Source organism: Globicephala melas, chromosome 5, assembly GCF_963455315.2.
Source record: "Globicephala melas chromosome 5, mGloMel1.2, whole genome shotgun sequence".
NCBI classification, from domain to species: Eukaryota; Metazoa; Chordata; class Mammalia; order Artiodactyla; family Delphinidae; genus Globicephala; species Globicephala melas.
The window spans coordinates 74,711,017-74,735,605 of NC_083318.1; the positions used below are offsets into that span (position 1 = coordinate 74,711,017).

A 24,589-nucleotide genomic window follows, 5' to 3' on the forward strand; every position below is an offset into this window, starting at 1 on the left:
TTTATACAGAGAATGAGATGAGGACATGAGGGCTACTGTCATGACCTCTGTTCTTATTTGGCTTGGAGCCCAGGCAGAGGGGCTGGGACCAAAAGCTAGAGGGGCTGTTTCCATGAGAGATGTGTGAAACTATGGGAGCTAGCAGCTCCTCTGGCCGGGAGTTAGGGAAAAGTCCACTCTTCCTGGTAACTGTTACAGCAGGCTGGTGAGGCCTGGGGACATATGGGTTATACTTAATACAACTAGGCACTCTAAAATTATCTGTTTTGGGGGAATAAGGGAATGCAAGGGAATTATTCAGTTAAAGGAGACTTAAGAGCTGAATTCCCTAGCAGTCCAGGGGTTAGGACTCAGTGTTTTCTCTGCCGTGGCCCCAATATCTGGTCATGGAGCTAAGATCCTGCAAGCCATGTGGCTCAGCCAAAAAAAAAAAAGAGAGAGACTTAAGAGACTTGATATATCTAAATGCACTGCATGATCCTTGATTGGACACTTGTTCAGAAATATATGTATTTATGAAAGATTTTGAAGTCAGTTGGAGAAATTTGAGTAAGGACTGCCTGGGTATTAGGTAAGAAAATGGTTATATAGAAAAATGCCCTTATATTTTGAAGATGCATGCTGAGGTACTTCAGAGTAAAGCATCGTGTAATTTATTTTGAAATGGTTCTACAAATACATACACATACACATATAAACAAAATGATACAAATATGGCAAAATGTTCATTGTTGAATCTACCTGGCTGGTATTTAGGGTGCTCATTTTATCATTCTTTTTACTTTTCTGTATGTTTGAAATTTTCTATAAGTTTTTTTAATTAACTGTCAAAGAGTACTTATTTTTCTAAGAAGTATAACAAGTTCTTTAAATTAGACATGAAAATATATTAAAATACCTAATTTAATCCCTGAAGCCAGTGACTCTACACATATATTCTTCTTTATTTATTTTTGGCTGTGTTGGGTCCTTGTTGCTGCGCGTGGGCTTTCTCTAGTTGTGGCGAGCGGGGGCTACTCTTCGTTGTGGTGCCTGGGCTTCTCATTGCGGTGGCTTCTCTTGTTGTGGAGCATGGGCTCTAGGCACGTGGGCTTCAGTAGTTGTGGCACGCAGGCTCAGTAGTTGTGGCGCACGGGCTTAGTTGCTTCGCGGCATGTGGGATCTTCCCGGACCAGGGCTCGAACCCGTGTCCCCCACACTGGCAGGCGGATTCTTAACCACTGTGCCACCAGGGAAGCCCATATTTTTCTTTTTTTAATTGAAGTATGGTTGATTTACTTTATTTTTCTTGATTAATCTTTGTTATATGCTTTATACAACATTAAAACCAGAAATACGTATATTAAAAATTAGTATATTAGCCTTTTGCAAAAAGCTATGGTAATTACCTTGATCTGTATAGGTGAATTATAACCCACACATCCTTTTCTGCATTTGTGACTTCATTCACATACTGATTTCCAGAAATTTCTCTTAATTCCCCAAATTTTTGTTTTTTCTTAAGAGCTTTCCATTCCTGTAACCGCTTTTCTCTAGTTAAGAAAAAGAAATTAAATTACATAAGAATATTGTTATATTCTTAAGGCCATCCCCATATACAATAATAATTTAGAGCAATGAATGTAATGCTAGTACATACCAAACACTTTAAAGAGTAACTATTAACGGCTTTACAATGCCAGTTTCTCTTTTTATACGGGTATTTGCTTTATCATGGGTATTGTAAAGTATAAGAAATTAGCTACTGACTTAATTTTTGTTTAAGACTAAGTCAATCATAGCTATAGAGAGTTTATTTAGACATTGGGTCAACAAATTCTCATATACGGCTTAAATAAAGGGAGAGTATACATAATAACTAACATTTATTGAGGGCTTACTATGTTGCTAGGTGCTGTTTTAAGTGCGTTAACTAATTTAATCCTTGCAAAAACTTTACAAAGTTAGCACTATTACTATCCCCATTGACATGCTCTTAACTGTCATGCTAAGCTGACTTTCAGTTCAAAGCCTTTGTGAATATATGCAATTAATTGTTATAAATGTATTGCAGGTAGAGAGGTGGTAGAGAAAGAGTGATTGAGTTATGGACTCCAAGGTCAGACTGAACTGGCTTTAAGTGCCAGCTCCCACTTACTAGTGGCGTGGACTTGGGCAAGTTATTTAATCTTTCCAAGCTTCAGTTTCCCCCAATGTGAACAAAACTAAAATCTGCTTGCATGGGATTGTTCGGGATTAAGTGTAAACATGTAAATTTCTTAGGGCAGTGTCTAGCACACCATGAGCCTTTCATAAATGTTACCTAGTTATTCATCTATAGAGAACCTTAAAACTTTGTTAAACAAATCTCAAAATTTACATACTTTGATTTAGCTGTTGAATACTTGAGTTTATGAAGCAAATCCAAATGGTTCTGACATATCTGCAAGTATGTTAAAAGTTACTGACTGTATCTCTAAGTATCTGGAAGTATTTACTCCCCTTCTTTCTCTGTGTATTAACTATATTTTCTTGTTTTCTGTACAGTAAGTCCTCTACATATGAACAAGTTCCATTCTGAGAACACATTCATTAAATCCAATTTGTTTGTAAGTCAACAAAGTTAGCCTAGGTACCCAACTAACACAATCGGTTATATAGTACTGTACAGTAATAAGTTTATAATACTTTTCACACAAATAATACATAAAAAACAAACACAAAAAAATAAAACATTTTTGATCTTACAGTACAGTACCTTGAAAAGTACAGTAGTGCAGTACAACAGCTGGCACACAGGGGCACTTTGGCATCTTTGAAAGTTCTCAACTTGAAGGTTTGTATGTAGGGGACTTACTAGATTCAGCTCTGGCATCTGGGGTCTTCCTGATCCTAGAGAGACTGCCCCTCTCTGAGCTAGCTAGTTCCCAAAGACAGCAAACACTCACCAGAAAGCACAGTCCTCAAATGCAAACCAACCAATCCAGAGCCCAGTCCCTCAACTACCTCTTTTACTGGGCTGAGCCACTATCCCCCTGCCCAAATCATCCCCTGGGCTTGGTACCAGACAATTAGAGATAGACACTACGGTCCAGAGCCTGCCAAATTTTTTCCAACTAGCCAATCCTAAGTCTGCTTACCCTGCCTAGCTCGTCTTTCCCACAGAAACTACATAAAGGCTCATATCCATCTTAGCCTCTCCCTCCTCCTGCCTCTTGACCAACTGGTGCTTCCCTGTGTGGCCCTGCATTGTGGGGCATGCCCCCTACTCTTGAGACCTGTGAATAATAATAATAATAATAATTATCTCCTGATCTGTTGGCTTCACCATACCTGAATATATACAAAATCCTGGGTCTATTTTAAAACACTGTGTCCTTATTTCACATATTAGAAACATGTCCAGTAAGACCACTCACTTTATATAACAAGTAATCCAAGCAAAATTAAGCCTAGAGGAGAATGTCAAGAACAGTAATCCAAGTCTAGGGCCCTCTCAGTTTTCAAACTGAAGGTCTTCAATTTTCCTTCTACTGGCCCAGATATTCAGAACTGACAGTCACTCCAGAGAGCTTTTGGGAGCCCTATTTTGTTTGCATTGAGTATTTGGCATCACTATCATTAATGTCCCTCAATTTGATCTCATTGGCTTAATATATTTCAGAATTTTCAAAAAGTTTTTGTTCCAATGATGGCACTATGCCCTACTTAATGGTGCAGCTATCAACTACTTTTCTTCTCCCTCCACTCTTCCACCTTCTCCTCCTCATTTTTCTTTACTGTCAACAGAATTGGGCAGGGAAAGACATAAAAACCTGGGTTGGCTTTGCCATCAGGAAGTGACAGAGTGTTCAATGGCCTGCATTTTTCACCTAACAGTCATACCAGCTGTGATTCAGTCTCATAAACAGAAAGCCCTTTAGCTATTTTAAGCAGCAAGAAGCTTAATCTGAGGAATTAAGTGCTTTACAAACTTAATGGAAAGATGAAGGAGGAGGCTCCAGACTGGGCTACCAGGAAGACTCCCCGAACAACTTTGCAAAACTGGTCTGCCAAGGGAACAGCTTTCTCCGCTGCAATCCAGAAACTGGGGAATCTGGAACTAACGTTCCAATTGTGCCCTAGTATCCCCTACTCTGGTGATCAGAAAACCCCTGTAACAGTTGTCTCTAGGAACCTATCTCCTTAGCAGAGACTGGGAGAAAATATTTGCAAAAGTCGTATCTGAACTGGACTGTTATTTGAAATATACAAAACTCTAAAAACTCCACAATAAGAAAACAACCTGATTTAAAAATGGGCGAAAGGTCTTAACAGACACCTCACCAAAGAAGATATACAGATGATAAATAAGCATATGAAAGGATGCTCCACATCTATGTCAACAGGAAAACAAAATTAAAACAATGAGAGGCCACTACACACCTATTAGAATGGCCAATATCTGGAACACTGATAACACCAAATGCTGGAGAGGACTGGAGAAACAGGAACTCTCGTTCGTTGCTGATGGGAATGCAAAATGGTACAGGCACTTTGGAAGACAGTGTGGCCGTTTTTTTTTTTTTTTTTACAAAACTAAACATACTCTTATCATTTGATCCAGCTATCAAGCTCCTTGATATTTACCCAGAGGTGTTGAAAACATGTCCACACAAAAACCTGCACACAGATGTTTACAGCAATTTTACTCATAATTGCCAAAAGTTGGGGACTTCCCTGGTGGTGCAGTGGTTAAGAATCCACCTGCCAATGCAGGGGGAACACGGGTTTGATCCCTGTTCTGGGAAGATCCCACATGCCACGGAGCAACTAAGCCTGTATGCCACAGCTGCTGAGCCTGCGCTCTAGAGCCCGCAGGCCACAACTACTGAGCCCGCAAGCCACAACTACTGAGCCTGCGTGCCATGACTACTGAAGCCCATGCGCCTAGAGCCCGTGCTCCACAACAAGAGAAGCCACCGCAATGAGAAGCCTGCGCACCACAACGAAGAGTAGCCCCCACTCACCGCAACTAGAGAAAGCCCGTGCACAGCAACGAAGACCCAATGCAGCCAAAAATAAACAAATAAATAATTGCCAGAAGTTGAAAGCAACTAAGATGTCCTTCAGTAGATGAATGGATAAATAAACTGTGGTACATCCAGATAATGAAATATTATTCAGTGCTAAAAAGAAATGAGCTATCAAGCCATGGAAAGACATGGAGAAAACTTAAATGCATATTACTAAGTGAAAGAAGCCAATCTAAGAAGGCTACATACTATATGATCCCAACTATATGACAGACTGGAAAAGGCAGAACAGTGGAGACAGTACAAAGATCAAGGGTTGGCAAGGGAGAGGAATGAATAGGCAGACCACAGAGGATTTTTAGGGCAGTGAAAATACTGTGAATGGTACCATAATGATGGATATATGTCATCATACATTTGTCCAAACCCAAGAATGAACTGTAATGTACATTATGGACTTCGGGTGATTCTGATGTATCAATGCAGGTTCATCAATTATAACAAATATATCACTCTGGTGGGGAATATTGACAATGGGGGACGTTATGTTATGTGTGGGGCAGGAGGTATATTAGAAATCTATACCTTCCATCAATTTTGCTGTGAACCTAAAACTGCTTTATAAAAAAGTCTTAAAGGTTTTCTTTTGTCATTGCTCTTTTGTTTTGGCTTTAAATGAGGGATTTGCTTTAAATCAGCACTATCAAGACTACTACAGAATTTTCTCTTCTTAACAATAAGTAAAACTTTAAAAGGCTACAGGTTCCTTTTTCCTTAGATCCAAAGTGAGAGCAGAGATACTGAAATACTACTAGAATTTGGTGACCAGAATTAGAGTTGTACTTCTGATGTGGAATATGCAAGGGAAAGAAATTCTGTGTGTAATATCTCTTTAATCTCTGTGGCAGAGACTGTTTGGGTGTTCATCAGTATAGGTTCCTCTTCCAGGACTCACAGAAAGACTATATTTGCCAGCATCCTTGGCAGTTAGATTAGGGCCAGTGGAACATGTGTGAAAATGATATGTACATTTCTCGGACTTATCTCTGAAATGTCCCATCCCATCTTTCATACTGTCTTCCTGGTCCACAAGCCTGGATGTTAAGGATTCTGAGATGATGAAGCCCCTAATGAAATGTTCATTGCAGCACTATTTACATTAGCCAGGACATGGAAACAATCTAAATGTCCATCGACAGATGAATGGATAAGGAAGATGTGGTACATATATACAATGGAATATTACTCAGCCATAAAAAGGAACGAAATTGGGTCACTTGTAGAGATGTGGATGGGCCTAGAGTCTGTCATATAGAGTGAAGTCAGAAAGAGAAAAACAAATATCGTATATTAACACATATATGTGGAATCTAGAAAAATGGTACAGATGAACTTATTGGCAGAGCAGGAATAGAGACGCAGACGTAGAGAATGGACTTGTGGACACAGTGGGGGAAGGGGATGGTGGGATGAATTGGGAGATTAGGTTTGACATAAATACACTACCATGTGTAAAACAGATAGCTAGTGGGAACCTGCGGTAGAGCCCAGAGAGCTCAGTTCTGTGCTCTGTGATGACCTAGATGGGTGGGATGGGGTGGCGGGGGGTGGGAGGGAGGTCCAAGGAGGAGGGGATATATGTATACATATAGCTGATTCTTTTCATTGTACAGCAGAAAGTAACACAACATTGTACAGCAATTATACTCCAATTAAAAAAAAAAAAAAAGAGCCCAGGTCCCTAGTCATCACCTGGAGAAGAGCTGCTCAGAAGAAGCTTGTAAAACATGCATCATCTGTGAGTGAGGAATTTTCTTGTGTGAAACCACTAAGATTTTGCACTTGTTTGTTACAGCAGCTAGCATTATCTTAATAAATTCTGCTGACGTGACTGTATCAATAGATTTGTGATTATTGAACGATCCTTGCATTCCTTGAATAAACCCTAATTATTCACTATATATGATTATTTTAATACTGTTTTATTTGCTAATATTTCATTTAAGATTTTTGCATCTATGTTTCGAAAGTGAGATTAATCTAAAGCAGTATTTATCAAGTTGAGGCATGTGGACATCCCACATGAGAATTACCTGGGAATGGCAGGTTCCACAGATGGGCATATTCCTGAGACTCAACCCCAAGTTACTGAATATTACCTCTTGGTACTGGTCTCAGGAACGTGTATTTTTAACTTCATATTATGGATGGTTATTAACACTTACAGTAGTAAAGCGACCCAGATGTGTGCATCTTCCATCAATAATTTCTATGGCCAATTCTCTTTCATCTCAACCCCCACTAACTCCCCATTTCAAGGGCTATTTTCAAGCAAATATAAGACATCATGTCATTTCATCTGTAAATATTTCATTATATATCTCTAAAAGACGAGGATACTTTAAAATTTTTAATTCACATGGCATAATCATATCTAAAACAATGGTAATTCCTTAATATATTCAGATATTGTTCAAATAATCCTATTTTATCCACTTAAAATTTTTATTTAATTGTTACAAAATATCCATAACATAAAATTTACCATGTTAACCATTTTTAAGTGTACAGTTCAGTAGCATTAAGTTCTGGCCCCATTTTTAAAGTTTGTTTATTCAAATGGGAATCCAAATTAGATTTAAAGAGTGGTTATTATATCTCTTAAATCTCATTTAATACATAGATTCTTTTCCATCTATTTTTCCCCTAGAAATTTCTTTGTTGAAGGAAACAAGATTGCTTGTCCAAACTTTCCCACAGTCTGAATTTTGCTTATTATATTATCATGAAATCAATTCACACAAGAAATCAAAATTTTTAGTAGTAAAGCTAGGTGATTATTTTGACTAACCAACTTAAGATCCATGAGTCTATTATTTCCCGTCTGTACTAGCCTTGTCTGATTGTGACAGTAAGATTATATTATCAATAAATGTAACAATGTCATATGCAATTTATTAGTAAGCTTTTCATCTTAATAAAAACATAGGGATTATCTGTGCCTTGAAAAGTAGAGAAAAATCAGCTATACAATAAATTTTAGGAAGCAGGTTATCTTCTTAATTACGCTTTTCTCTCTCTTATTGTATTAATTTTGGAAACTATTTTTTCATTTTAAAAATGATGTATATGATCATGTATCAGATACTCTCCTGTGTCTGGCTTCTTTAATTCCATATAATGTTTTCAAATTTCACCAAAGTTTGTGTGTATCAGTAGTTTGCTTACTTTCTTACAGAGTAGTATTCCCTTTCATGAACACACTACAGTTTGTTTATTCATTCACTTTGCATTCATTTAACATGTTGAAGGACTTTTGGGTTGTTTCCAGTTTCTGGCTATTATGAATATTCATGTACAAGTCTTTGTACTGACATATACCTTCAATTCTCTCAAGTAAATATCCAGGAATTTAACTGATAGGTTATATGTTAAATGCATATATAACTTTAGAAGAAATTGCCAAACTATTTCCCAAAGTTATCATATTATGAGAATTCCAGTTCCTCCAAAATCTTTAGTTTTAAATTGTAACATAATTCATATACAATAAAATTCAACGATTTATAGTGTATAACTCAGTGATTTTTAAAATAGTCGCAAAGCTGTGCATCCATTACCACTATCTAGTTCCAGAATAGTTTTACTGTACGAAAAGAAACCCCATATCCATTTGTAGTTATTCCCTATTCCCCCATCCCAGGCCCTGGAAATTAATAATCTGCTTTCTGTCTCTATAAATTTTCCTATTCTGAATATTTCATGTAAGTAGAATCATATAAAATGTGACCTTTTGTCACTGGCTTCTTTCCTTAGCATAACATTTACAAGGTTCAGTCCTGTTGTAGCATGTACCAGTTCATCATTTCTTTACATGGCTGAATAATTTTCCATCGTATGAATACACCATATTTTGTTTATCCACTCACCAGTTGATGGACAGTAAGTTTCTTTGTACTTTTTGGCTACTGTGAATGCTGCTGCTATGAACATTCATGTACACGTTTTGTGTTTTTGATTCTCTTGGGTGTACATATCTAGGAGTGGAATTGCTGGATCATGGTAATTCTATGTTTAATATTTGAAGAAATTCCAGACTGCACCATTTTACATTCCCACCAGCAATGTATGGTGGTTCAAAATTCTCCACCTGTTCACCAACACTTTTGTTATTTTTCTGTTTTCTTTATTATAACCACCCTGGTGGGAGTGAAATGGAAACTCACTGTGGTTTTGATTTGCATTTGCTTAATAACTAATGATATTAAGCATCTTTTCATGTGCTTATTTTCCATTTGTATACCTTCTTTGGAGAAATGTCTATTCAAGTCCTTTGCATGTTTTTTAATTATTTGTTTTTTTGTTGTTGAGTTTTATGAGTTCTTTATATATTCTTGTTAGTAATTCCTTATCATATATCTAATTTGCAAATATTTTCTCCCATTCTGTGGGTTGTCTTTTCACTTTCTTGATAGTGTCCTTTGATGCACAAATATTTTAAATTTTGATGAAGTCAAATTTATCTATTTTTTCCTTTTTGTTGCCTTTAGTTATTTTTGGTGTCATCTGAGAAATCATTTCCAAATCCAATGCCATGGACATTTCCCCCTGTGTTTTGTTTGAACAGTTTTATAGTTTTAGTTCTTACATTTGGGTCTTTGATCCATTTTGAGTTAATCTTTATATATGATATGAGGTAGGAGTCCTATTTTATTCTTATGCATGTGGATATCCAGTTTTCCTAGCACCCTTGGTTGAAAAGATTTTCCTTTCCCCATTGAATGTTCTTGACACCGTGTTGAAAAATCATTTGACTATTTATGAGAAAGTTTCCTTCTGGTCTCTCTATTCTATTCCTCTGGTCTGTATGTCTATCCTTATGTCACTATAACACTGTTTTGATTACTGTTGCTTTGTAGTAAGTTTTGAAATCAGGAAGTATTGGTCTTCCAACATTGTTCTTTCTCAAGATTGCTTAGTTTCCAGGATCTGGATGTGTTTCTTTTTATTCATTATGCATTTAATTTTAGACTACTTGGATTAATTTAAAATCCATGTACATTTAAAGTATGTAATGTAAGTGCCTGACATTAAGCTTTTGATTACTGAGGCACCTATTTCAAAAGACATCCATCTTGAAAACCATACTGCCAACTGTATGACACAGCTACTAGCAAAACAACCAGATAAGGAATTAGGCTGCTCCCACCCATGAAAGTCTTTCTTTCAGAGAGCCCTGGGTAACCTAGATAACTGACCACTTGAGTGACCTCTCTTCTCCCTTCCTGTGCTCTAATTCCAGCTCTTATGCTCTACATTAGCCAATAAAGAGACAACCCGTGAAACCTAGATACCCCATCAATGGACTCTAATAAAGGCACAGACCCAGGTCCCACTCCCACCCCTCCACCAGACCTGGCTGAGTGGCCCTCAGGCATGCTGTGTGTTCTTCAGGATTTCTGAGGAATAAATCTTGTTCCTCGAAGTTCTCTCAAAGTTTCTTGCTGAAGTGCATCCTACACTCATAATACAAACCACAGGAACCAGTCCAATCACAGCTATGAGTAATACAGGAGGTGAGTGCCTCAGGCATTCCTAGCCAATAGCATCACTACTGATAGGCTGGGACTGACACAACAAAGTTATTACTGAAAAGGAAGGACTTACTTATGCCATTTAGCTATTTTCTGTATTTCTATATCTTACATGCTTTTTGTTCTTCAATTCTTCCATCATTGCTTCTTTTTGTATTTTTGTATTGTGGTATACCATTTTGATTTCCTTTCTCTTTCCTTTTCTGTATGGTTTTAGTTATTTCTTAGTGATTACCTTAAGGATTAAAATTAATATCTTACAATAACCTACTGTGAATAATGCCAACTTAGCTTCAATAGCATACAAACACTCTGCTCTTATACATCTTCATCCCTCCCTCTTTATCTCATTATTGTTACAGACTACATTGTTATATACTGTGTCCATTAACATTGATTTATAATTATTGTTTTATAAACTTGCCTTTTAAATCATATAGAAAAAAGGGAGTTAAAAACCAAAAATACAGTAATATTGGCTTTTATATTTACCTATACACTTACCTTTACCTATGATATTTATTCTTCGTATGGTTTTGAGTTACGGTCTAGTGCCCTTTAATTTCAGGCTGACAGACTCCTTTAGCTAATTTTTAGGGGAATTCTAGTACAGTAAGTCCCCAACATACGAACCTTCAAGTTGCAAACTTTAAAAGATGCGAACGTGCATTTGCATGTCCAATCACGTAAGTTAGTTCATGTGTCTTGTGTACATTGTCACAGGCATGCATCCTCTACAAGTGGTTGTACTTTTGGTACTTTACTGTACAGTACTGTATACAGTACAGTAGTACAGTATCTTTATTTCAAGCCCAGGATGTCCAGAAACAAGCGAAAAAGCAGCAGTGATGTAGCTGGTACTGCTAAGAAGTGCCAGCTGTTGTACTATACTACTGTACTTTCCAAGGTTAAGATTAAAAATGTTTTCTTTATTTTTTGTGTTTGTTTTTTATGTTTTGTGTGAAAGGTTTATAAACCTATTACAGTACAGTACTATATAGCCAATTGTATTATTTGGGTACCTAGGCTACCTTTGTTGGACTTATGAACAAATTAGACTTACGAGTGTGCTCTCAGAATGGAACTCATTCATATGTAGGGGACTTGCTGTAGTAACAAACTCACTTAGATTTTATCTAGGAATGTCTTAATTTCTCCTTCATCCTTGTAGCATAGTTTTGCCAAATATGGAATTCTTGACTGACAGGTGCTTTTTTTTTTCTGTTGCAGCCTCTAAGATTTCTGAGGAGAAATTGGCTGATAGTCTTTTTAAGGGATGTGTCTTTGTGTGGGTCTCTGAGTTTATCCTTCTTGGAGTCCATTGAGCACCCTGGATTTGTAGATTTATGCCTTTTGTCAAATTTGGGGAGTTTTCAGCCATTATTTCTACAAATATGATTTGTGCCCCTTTCTTTCTCTTTTCCTCTGCTGTGACTCCCATACTATATATGCTAGTTCACCTAGTAGTGTACCACAAGGCCAGTTAGGCTCTGTTCTCTCTTCTTTATTCTCAGACTCAATACTTTGAATCGTCCTATCTTCAAATTTTCTCTATTTTCTGCTGGTTCATATCTGCTTTTGAAGCCCTTTAGTGTATATTTCAATTCAATTATTGTACTTTTTAGTTTCAGAATGTCCTTTTGGTTCCTTTTTATAATTCCAATCTCTTTATTGTTATTCTCATTTTGTTCATATTATGTTCTCCTGTCTTTGTCCATGTCTTCCTTTAGCTCTTTGAGCACCTTTAACTAAGTTGTCTTAAAGTCTTTGTCTAGTAAGTCTGACACTTTGGCTACCTCAGGTATATTTTGTATTGATTTACTTTGTTCCTTTGTCTGGGCCATACTTTCCTGTTTCTTTTTACACCTGATTTTTTTGTGTTATTGAAAACTGAATATTTTATTCAATTGGTAACTCTAGAAATCAGATTCTTCTTACAATCCATGTTTTTGTTTTTGTGTTTTTACATTGGGTGTGTCTGTGCCAGGATCAGCCTCAGGTGAAAGCATAAGGTCTTCTCAGGTCTTTTCTGAGCCTTCAACTTTCCCAAGGCTTTCTACATTCCCCCATATATATGGTTGTTTTTGAATGTTAAAAAAAAAGAAACCAGAAGTGGCTCCTTAAAATCTCCTGGAAGCCACTTGAGCCAGTGAGGGTTAACACAATGAATGCCAGTCTCTGGGTCTGTACCTCTGCATTCAGAGCAGCAATCTGCAATCAGATCACAGAATCCTGATATTTGAGGACAAAGTCCTTATTGCCTAACCTGGATCCAGCAAGAAACACAGGATGCTGTTGAAACAGCTGCCTGCCATGGGGCTGGGGGGTGAGGGATGGATAGCTGTTACTACACCGAGAACTGAAATCAACCAATACTAACTGAAATTTACCAGCCAAGCTTTATGCTGTAAGCTACAAGTGTTCAGATAGACTCCAGAGTTCCAAAGCCATAATATCAGACCGTTTCTGCCAGTACAATTGCTACCTAGGTGGACAGATGGATTCTTGGAGCTTTCTACTTCACCTTTCCTGCTGTCCACTTGGCCAGTCATTTTTGGAAAATCCCTCAAATTTGGGTTTCTATTTAAACATTCACCCACTCATTTTAGCATCTATCAGCAGATCCTGCCCATGGAGGATTATTACTGTGGTGTTTTAATGATGATCTTTCTATTTTCCTCATTCTGTCTACACTTATTAATTGGAATTCTTCAGTGAGGAAGAACTGTTACTTCCTCTGAATTTGTTCATGTATTCATTTACTTATCTATGTCACTATAGGATAAGGACTCAAGGATAATTATTTTATTACTTTATAATTCAATATTATAGTAATTAATTTTGTTGTTCAAGTTGTTCCAACTCTGGCCAATCTGAGATCTTTTAGTGTGGCTCCTGTGCCTTGAAAAAAGTTTTCAGCACTGCCTTAACTTTCTGATACTACAAAATGCCCCAGACTCATACTGTTCTTTCTCAACTCACACTGTTGAATAAAGCAATACTTTAAGAATCACCGGTTCCGGAGGAGACCTTCAAGATGGCGGAGGAGTAAGACGTGGAGATCACCTTCCTCCTCAAAAATACATCAGAAATACATCTACACGTGGAACAACTTCTACAGAACACCTACTGAAAGCTGGCAGAAGATCTCAGACTTCCCAAAAGGCAAGAAGCTCCCCACATACCTGGCCACGTGGCTAACAGGGTCTTGGTGCTCTGGCAGAGTGTCAGGCCTGTGCCTCTGAGGTGAGACAGCCAAGTTCAGGACATTGGTCCACCAGAGACCTCCTGGCTCCACGTAATAACAAATGGCAAAAGCTCTCCCAGAGATCTCCATCTCAACGCTAAGACCCAGCTTCACTCAAAGACCAGCAAGCTACAGTGCTGGATACGTTATGCCAAACAACTAGCAAGACAGGAAGACAACCCCATACATTAGCAGAGAGGCTGTCTAAAATCATGCTAAGGTCACAGACACCCCAAACACAACACCGGACATGGTCCTGCCCATCAGAAAGACAAGATCCAGGCTCATCCACCAGAACACAGGCACCAGTCCCCTCCACCAGGAAGACTACCCAACCCACTGAACCAACCATAGCCACTGGGGGCAGACACCAAAAACAATGGGAACTATGAACCTGCAGCCTGCGAAAAGGAGACCCCAAACACAGTAAGTTAAGCAAGATGAGAAGACAGAGAAACACACAGCAGATGAAGGAGCAAGGTTAAAAACCCACTAGACCAAACAAATGAAGAGGAAATAGGCTGTCTACCTGAAAAAGAATTCAGAGTAATGACAGTAAAGATGATCCAAAATCTTGGAAACAGAATGGAGAAATTACATGAAATGTTTAACAAGGAACTAGAAGAACTAAAAAGCAAACAAACAATGATGAATAACACAATAAATGAAATTAAAAATTCTACAGAAGGAATCAATAGCAGAATAAGTGAGGCAGAAGAATGGATAAGTAACCAGGAAGATAAAATAGTGGAAAAAACTACCACAGAGCATAATAAAGAAAAAAGAATGAAAAGAATTGAGGACAGTCTCAGAGACCTCTGGGACAACATTAAATGCACCAACATTCGAATTATAGAGGTCGCAGAAGAAGAAGAGAAAAAGAAAGGGACTGAGAAAATATTTGAAGAGATTATAGTTGAAAACTTCCCTAATACGGGAAAGGAAATAATCAAGTCCAGGAAGCACAGAGAGTCCCATACAGGATAAATCCAAGGAGAAACACACCAAGACACATATTAATCAAACTATCAAAAATTAAATACAAAGAAAAATATTAAAAGCAGCAAGGGGAAAACAACAAATAACACAAAAGGGAATCCCCATAAGGTTAACAGCTGATCTTTCAGCAGAAACCCTACAAGCCAGAAGGGAGTGGCAGGACATATTTAAAGTGATGAAAGAGAAAAAGCTACAACCAAGATTACTCTACCCAGAAAGGTTCTCATGCAGATTTGATGGAGAAATTAAAACCTTTACAGATAAGCAAAACCTAAGAGAATTCAGCATCACCAAACCAGCTTTACAACAAATTCTAAAGGAACTTCTATAGGCATGAAACACAAGAGAGGGAAAAGACCTACAATAACGAACCCAAAACAATTAAGAAAATGGGAATAGGAACATACATATCGATAATTACCTTAAACATGAATGGATTAAATGCTCCAACCAAAAGACACAGGCTCACTGAATGGAAACAGAAACAAGACCTGTATATATGCTGTCTACAAGAGACCCACTTCAGACCTAGGGACACATACAGACTAAAAGTGAGGGGATGGAAAAAGATATTCCACACAAATGGAAATCAAAAGAAAGCTGGAGTAGCAATTCTTGTATCAGACAAAATAGACGTTAACATAAAGACTATTACAAGAGACAAAGACGGACACTACACGATGGATCAAGATATCAATCCAAGAAGAAGATATAACATTTGTACATATTTATGCACCCAACATAGGAGCACCTCAACACATAAGGCAAATGCTAACAGCCATAAAAAGGGGAAATCAACAGTAACTCAATCATAGTAGGGGACTTTAACACCCCACTTTCACCAATGGACAGATCATCCAAAATGAAAATGAATAAGGAAACACAAGCTTTAAATGATACATTAAACAAGATGGACTTAATTGATATTTATAGGACATTCCATCCAAAAACAACAGAATACACTTTCTTTTCAAGTGCTCGTGGAATATTCTCCAGGACAGATCATATCTTGGGTCACAAATCAAGCCTTGGTAAATTTAAGAAAATTGAAATCATATCAAGTATCTTTTCTGACCACAACTCTATGAGACTAGGTATCAATTACAGGAAAAAATCTGTCAAAAGTACAAATACATGGAGGCTAAACAATACACTACTTAATAACCAAGAGATCACTGAAGAAATCAAAAAATACCTACAAACAAATGACAATGAAAACATGATGAACCAAAACCTATGGGATGCAGCAAAAGCAGTTCTAAGAGGGAAGTTTATAGCAATACAATCCTACCTCAAGAAACAAGAAACATCTCAAATAAACAGCTTAACCTTACACCTAGAGCAATTAGAGAAAGAAAAACAAAAAACCCCCAAAGTTAGCAGAAGGAAAGAAATCATAAAGATCAGATCAGAAATAAATGAAAAAAAATGAAGGAAACAATAGCAAAGATCAATAAAACTAAAAGCTGGTTCTTTGAGAAGATAAACAAAATTGATAAACCATTAGCCAGACTCATCAAGAAAAAAAGGGAGAAGACTCAAATCAATAGAATTAGAAATGAAAAAGGAGAAGTAACAACTGACACTGCAGAAATACAAAAGATCATGAGAGATTACTACAAGCAGCTCTATGCCAATAAAATGGACAACGTGGAAGAAATGGACAAATTCTTAGAAAAGCACAAACTTCCAAGACTGAATCAGGAAGAAATAGAAAATATAAACAGATCACAAGAACTGAACAATCACAGGAACTGAAATTGAGACTGTGATTAAAAATCTTCCAACAAACAAAAGCCCAGGACCAGATGGCTTCACAGGTGAATTCTATCAAACATTTAGAGAAGAGCTAACACCAAACCTTCTCAAACTCTTCCAAAATACAGCAGGGGGAGGAACACTCCCAAACTCATTCTACGAGGCCACCATCACCCTGATACCAAAACCAGACAAAGATGTCACGAAGAAAGAAAACTACAGGCCAATTATCACTGATGAACATAGATGCAAAAATCCTCAACAAAATACTAGCAAACAGAATCCAACAGCACATTAAAAGGATCATACACCATGATAAAGTGGGGTTTACACAGGAATGCAAAGATTTTTCAATATATGCAAATCAATCAATGTGACAAACCATAATAACAAACTGAAGGAGAAAAACCATATGATCATCTCAAGAGATGCAGACAAAGCTTTTGACAAAATTCAATACCCATTTATGATAAAAACCCTCCAGAAAGTAGGCATAGAGGAAAAACTTACCTCAACATAATGAAGGCCATATATGACAAACCCACAGCCAACATCATCCTCAATGGTGAAAACTGAAACCTTTTCCACTAAGATCAGGAACAGGATACGGTTGTCCACTCTCACCACTATTATTCAACATAGTTTTGGAAGTTTTAGCCACAGCAATCAGAGAAGAAAAAGAAATAAAAGGAATCCAAATCAGAGAAGAAGAAGTAAAGCTGCCACTGTTTGCAGATGACATGATACTATACAGAGAGAATCCTAAAGATGCTACCAGAAAACTACTACAGATAATCAATGAATTTGGTAAAGTAGTAGCATACAAAACGATTGCACAGAAATCTCCTGTATTCCTATATACTAATGATGAAAAATCTGAAAGAGAAGTTTAGGAAACACTCCCATTTACCATTGCAACAAAAAGAATAAAATAGCTAGGCTAAGGAGACAAAAGACCTGTATGCAGAAAACTATAAGACACTGATGAAAGAAATTAAAGATGATACCAACAGATGGAGAGATATACCATGTTCTTGGATTGGAAGAATCAACACTGTGAAAATGACTATACTACCCAAAGCAATCTACAGATTCAATGCAATCCCTATCAAACTACCAATGGCATTTTTCACAGAACTAGAACAAAAAATTTTACAGTTTATATGGAAACACAAAAGACCCCAAATAGCCAAGAAATCTTGAGAAAGAAAGACGGAGCTGGAGGAATCAGGCTCCCTGACTTCAGACTATACTACAAACCTACAGTAATCGAGACATTATGGTACTGGCACAAAAACAAATATAGATCAATGGAACAGGATAGAAAGCCCAGAGACAAACGCATGCACATATGGTCACCTTATCTGTGATAAAGGAGGCAAGAATATACAATGGAGAAAAGACAGTCTCTTCAATAAGTGGTGCTGGGAAAACTGGAGAACTACATGTAAAAGAATGAAATTAGAACATCCCCTAACACCATACACAAAAATAAACTCAAAATGGATTAAAGACCTAAATGTAAGGCCAGACACTATCAAACTCTTAAAGGAAAACATAGACAGAACACTCTATGACATAAATCACAGCAAGATCCTTTTTGACCCACCTCCTAGAGAAATGGAAATAAAAACAAAAATAAACAAATGGCACCTAATAAAACTTCAAAGTTTTTGCACAGCAAAGGCAACCATAAACAAGACCAAAAGACAACCCTCAGAATGGGAGAAAATATTTGCAAATGAAGCAACTGTCAAAAGATTAATCTCCAAAATTTACAAGCAGCTCATGCAGCTGAATATCAAAAAAACAAACAATCTAATCCAAAAATGGTAGAAGACCTAAATAGACATTTCTCCAAAGAAGATATATAGATTGCCAACAAACACATGAAAGGATGCTTAACATCACTAATCATTAGGGAAATGCAAATAAAAACTACAGTGAGGTATCACCTCACACCAGTCAGAATGGCCATCATCAAAAAATCTACAAACAATAAATGCTGGAGAGGGTGTGGAGAAAAGGGAACCCTCTTGCACTGCTGGTGGGAATGTAAATGGATACAGCCACTATGGAGAACAGTATGGAGGTTCCTTAGAAAACTAAAAACAGAACTAAAGGAACTAAGGTTCCTTTTCTAAGAAACTAAGGTTCCTTAGAAAACTAAAAACTACCATACGACCCAGCAATCCCACTACTGGACATATACCGTGAGAAAACCATAATTCAGAAAGAGTCATGTATCACAATGTTCATTGCAGCACTATTTACAATAGCCAGGATATGGAAGCAACCTAAGTGTCCACTGACAGATGAATGGATAAAGAAGATATGGCACACATATACAATGGAATATTACTTGGCCATAAAAAGAAACGAAATTGAGTTATTTGTAGTTAAGGTGGATGGACCTAGAGTCTGTTATACAAAGTGAAGTAAGTCATAAACAGAAAAACAAATACCATATGCTAACACATATATATGAAATCTAAAAAATAAAAATGGTTCTGAAGAACCTAGGGGCAGGACAGGAATAAAGACGCAGACGTAGAGAATGAACTTGAGGACACAGGGAGGGGGAAGGGTAAGCTGGGACAAAGTGAGAGAGTGGCATGGACTTATATATACTACCAAATGTAAAACAGACAGCTAGTGGGAAGCAGCAGCATAGCACAGGGAGATCAGCTCGGTGCTTTGTGACCACCTAGAGGGGTGGGATAGGGAGGGTGGGAGGGAGATGCAAGAGGAAGGGGATATGGGGATATATGTATATGTATAGCTGATTCACTTTGTTATAAAGCAGAAAGGAACACACCATTGTAAAGCAATTATACTGCAATAAAGATCTTAAAAAAAAAAAGAATCACTGGTTCCTTTTATTGGAAAATAGTATTGTGAATCAAGAGCTGAATTCTAGGTGTGTTCATTGCTACCAGAGTATTGCTGCTTCTAACACAATTCACTGATTTTTTTTCGTGTGAAAACAACCTTGTATTCCTGGGACCAATCCCACTTGATTGGAATGTATTCTTCTTCTTTTAAATTGCTGGACTTAATTTGCTAATATTTTGTCAAAATTTTTCGTACCTATATTTATAGGAGATATTTTTCTGTAGCATTCTGTTTTTGCAATTTCTTTGTCAAGTATTTGTATCAGGATAAGTTGGGAAACCGAGGCACCTGTTCTAATTTCTGAAAGAATTTGTTTATGACTGGTAATTAATTATTCATTAAATGACAGAAACCCTTGACAAACATCAGGCTAGAAGGAAAACCATGGCCCTCTTTTTATTGGCCTTCTATTGATATTTTCCACTTTATTCACATGTAACTTGATGAAGTTCTACTGTATATTACTGAATAGTTTTTTATTTAAGCAAAGGCAAAAAAGGTCAAAAAAAATCCATCTTATATAAGGTGAGTTAATTTTAAAATGTTAAAAGTTAGTTTTGTTCTTTGTAAAATACAGTCTGTAGACAAAAAAGGACTTTTTCCTTAGTTTCATTCTTACAATACTTCATTCAAAAACTCATAAATTATCCAAATGAATCACTGTACCTATATATTTCGATAGCTCTCATATCTTCATCATCAAATTCATCTTCAGCTTCCTTCAACTGTGCAAGAGTCATCTTTTCGTATGGTTTAACTAAAACAAAATAAGTTGTAGATAACTGAGTTATTTAAAAGCCAATTTTACTTTAGAGTCACATGTCTAGAAAAAACAATATATTAGATAAATGGAGATCAAGAATATCTTTAATGTTGCAGTTTCTCCAGCATATAAACTATATTGTGGCTGACTGCTTCAGGTTTGTTTAAAGTGCTATTACTCCCTCAGAGTTCACAGAACTACCAGGCTGCATTTAAAAGCAGATGTGAAAATCAATTAGACCTCATAAATTTAGACTTCCTCAAGTACCTGGAAATTTTAACAAATAATACATTTTATATAGAATGATCGAAACAGAAAGTAATCACAAGGTAGAGAAATATGACAGAGGGAAAAAAAGCTCACTAGATTAGATACCAGGGCATTTCAGCTCTGATATTAACTAGCATGTAACTTTCAACACATGAATTAGAAACTTTAAGGGGTCAGCATCCTAATTTCAAAAGTATGGGTGGGATTTAAATTATTTCTAATGTCATCTCTCCCTCTAAATTCATGAAATACATGATCACTGTCATAACTGTATTATTCCCTTCACCCAGCCCACCAAATGCACAACTATACCCATTGCTTCTTTCTGTAAACGTAAAACCATTTCTTCAATTTCATCTTTTGGCTCTTCTTTTGGAGGAAGAATGCCAAAATCTCTTAAAATGTCATTCCATTCTGTATCTTCATTTGGATCCTATATAAAAAAAATAAAAAATCTATTAGCACAGTTGTGCATTTTAATATTTGTAAAATCGATTTCCAACCATGTAATTGTTCATGAACTCTACAGGTAAACTAGAAAATTAGTTTCAAAGAATAGAACAAAATGGCCTACTTTTTTCCCATTTCCCATTTCCGTAATGCAACTACATACTTTGATAAAAAGAATACATCCTCTACCCTCAAAGTTACACTGAGATGTTTAATAAAAAATAAATCTGAAAAACATATATCAAATGTTAATGAAGAAACTTGTAAGTCACGTTAAATTCTCTGAAGACTATAATAGGCAAAACCAATTCACATCATGCAAAATACTGTTTTCTTTTTCTACATAAGCATTGAACACCTCAAGGTGGACTTGCTTCTCTTCAGCTATATAGCCTCATGGAATCCTTACTCCCAAGTTAAATCTTAGAAGAGGTTAGGAATCGTTTCATAGTTCAATTTTTGTCTAACCATAATTTCTTTCTTTGAAACTTAATCTTGTTTTCCATGTTACTTAGGCTTTGATGTTTTATTTGCTGCTCTTCCTGAAATTGTCTGTCATATATCAACTATATTGTCTTTCTAGTCTGCTGTCCCTTTTCTCTGAGGTTTTCAGAGAAAAGGAGAACTTAATTATATACATGAGTAAATACTGCTGCAAACAAAGTAAAGGATAGCCTTGAATGAGCTCCACCTCCGGGTATTCACATCCTGCATAATCCCCTCTCCTTGATTATGGGTGGGAACCATGGTATGCTTCTAATCAGTAGAATATGGCAAAGGTAAAGGAATATAATTTCTTTGATTTCATTCCATAAGATCGTAATTTCCATCTTGCCAGCATTCTCTCACACTTGCTGGCTTTGATAAAGCAAGCTGCCATGCTGTGAGGTCCCCCATGGAGAGAACTATGTGACAAGGAAAATGTAGTCAACAATCAGCTAGACGCTGAGATCCTCAGTCAAATAGCTCCAAAAGAACTGAATTCTGCCAACTACCATGTAAATAAACTTAGAAGGGGATCCTTCAGATGCACTCTGTTGTACCTTCAGATTCAACCCCAGCTCTAGCTGACACTTTAATTGCAACCTTGTTGGAGACTCTGAAGCAGATGGCCCAGCTAAGCAATGCCTGGATCCTTGACCCATAAAAACTCTGAGATAATAAATATGTTATTTTAAGTCACCAAGTTTGTGGTGATTTGTTATGCAACAATGGATAACTAATACAAGCATCATCTTATTTCTCCTCTTCACCCTATTCTTTGGGCAAAGTTTTGGTTTTTTATTCACACTGGTCTTTTACTGGTCTCTCTATCCACAAAATCTTCTGATCTCCATTCTTTCTATATGTCTTAAAACAATTAAGTCACCATCAGCAGGAGTTCTGCACTTGGTAATGGCAGACTAGATAATTTGGATCAAGCCTCTTACTGAGAACAGCTAGTAAAACTGGACAAAATAGATGAGAATTAATTTGAAGGCACTGAAGAATCAACAAAGCAGTGAAGAGAATTATGGTAAGAAAATCCTGGATGAGAAGTAGACCCAGAGAAAGAAGCTCTATGTTTGGGTCCATTCCCCTTCAATCAACTACCAATTCTGAAAGAGGCCAAGAGGCTGAGAAATTGAATAAAGGTGCACAGATTCGAGCATAGTGACCAAAGACAGAAATCAATAAGAAAATGATAACTAGGAGATCATCATATATTTGGAATTTAAAAAAAATTCTAAATGACCAAAGGGTCAAAGAAGAAATCACAATGGAAATTTAAAAGCATTAGGAATTGAATGATCATAAAGCCACGTATCAAAAATACGTGGGTTGCAACGAGAGCAGTTCATGAAAGGAATTTTACACCCTGAATTTAACATATTAGAAAATGGAAAAGGCTTACAAATTAATATATAAGCATCCAACCTAAAAAGCTGGGAAAGAACATCAAAATAAACCAAAGGTAGAAGGAAGGAAATAATAAAGATGAAAACAGAAATTAATGAAATAAGAATTGAATATATAATAGAGTGGGTTAACAAGGCCAAAAATTGGATCTTAGAAGAAGACTAATAAAATAAACACTTGCCAAGACTGATAAAGAAAAAAAGTGAGAAGACATCACCAGTATTAAAAATGAAAAAGGGGAACTTCTGACAGATAATACAAATATTTAAAAAGAGAAGCCTCTCTATTGTGTTTTGCTCATATTTTTTTCTACTTTAAGGTGGAAGCTTAGATCAAACTATAAACCTTTTTTTTTCTTTTCAAGCACACATCGAATTTTATTTTTAGAGTCTTTTTTTTAATTAAAATTTTTTTAACATCTTTATTGGAGTTCTTTTCTAATTATAACCACTTAAAGCTACAAATATTCCTTTAACAAATTATTTAGCTGCATCCTACAAGTTTTGGTATGCTGTATTTTTATTATTATTCAGTTAAAAATATTTCTAATCTTATGATTTTTTGCTGACATTTTTATTTGGAAGGATACTGCTTAATTTTCAAATATTTTGGACTTTTCTAGGTATCTTATTAATAATTTCTAAGTTACTTCTGCATGGTCGGAAAACATACTTTAAGGTTTTGATTTTTTGAAATACATTTACTTGTTTTATGACCCAGCATATGGCATATCTTAGTGAATGTTCTACATAGTGTGAAAAGAATGTGTATTTTGCCACTGATGGGCTTTTTTCTCCACAAATCAATAGATTGTTGACAGATTTGTTCAGATCTTCTACTCTGCGATTTCTGTATCTAGTTGTTCTATCAATTACTAGGAGGAGGGGTGTTAAAATCTCTAGTTATGATTGTGGATTTGTCTACTTCTCCATCAGTTTTTGCTTTATGTGTTTGAAGCTTGATTATGCAAATCCTCAGTTATATTTATGATATTTTCCTGATGAATTTCTCCTATCATTATAAAATGTTCCTTTTTATTTCTAGTAGTAATCCTCATCTTGATGTCTATTTTGTTTGTTACTAATATAGTTTATATCCCTTATTCCTAAGTACTGTTTAAATAACATGTCTTTTTCAATCCTTTTACTTTAACCCATCTGTTTCTTTGTATTTAAAGTGTGTCTCTTTTAGCAATATGTAGCTATGTATTCCTTTTTAAACTATTCTGATAATCTCTACTTTTTAATTTAAGTGTTTACTCCATTTACACTTACTGTAATTGTCTTTTTAATTTTTTATAGGAGTATAGTTGCTTTACAGTTTTGTGTTAGTTTCTGCTGTACAGCAAATTAATATAATTGTTAATATTAGATGTAGAGCTACTATTTTCCTGTTTTTAATTAGTATTGTTTGCTTTATTGTTCCTCTGTTCCTTTTTTGCCTTCTTCCGGTTAATTAAATATTTTCTAGAATTATGTTCTTTGCAACTGGCCTTTTAGGTATACATCTTTGCATTATTGCTTTAATAATTGTTCTAGAAATTATAATGGTATCTTTAACATATTACAGTTAATATTGTAGTATTTTACATAAAATATGGGAACCTCACTTATTTCCATTTACCACTAACCCATCCTTTGCCTTACTGCTGTTATATATATTAACATTTACAATATATTTGAACCCCTAAAATACAATGTTACAATTTCTACCCTCAACA

General features: G+C 36.2%; 1 protein-coding gene across 1 annotated transcript in view; it reads right to left on the bottom strand.

Moving 5' to 3' along the window:
- Positions 1 to 24,589, bottom strand: part of PDCL2 (phosducin like 2) — a 48,649-nt gene that overhangs the window by 11,918 nt on the left and 12,142 nt on the right. Inside the window, exons 2-4 of the mRNA XM_030880596.3 lie at positions 20,833 to 20,953; positions 20,154 to 20,244; positions 1,389 to 1,532 (exon numbers count right to left, since the gene is read on the bottom strand). Of these exons, the coding sequence (XP_030736456.1) occupies positions 1,389 to 1,532; positions 20,154 to 20,244; positions 20,833 to 20,953 (356 nt within the window). The remainder of the gene's footprint in view (positions 1 to 1,388; positions 1,533 to 20,153; positions 20,245 to 20,832; positions 20,954 to 24,589) is intronic.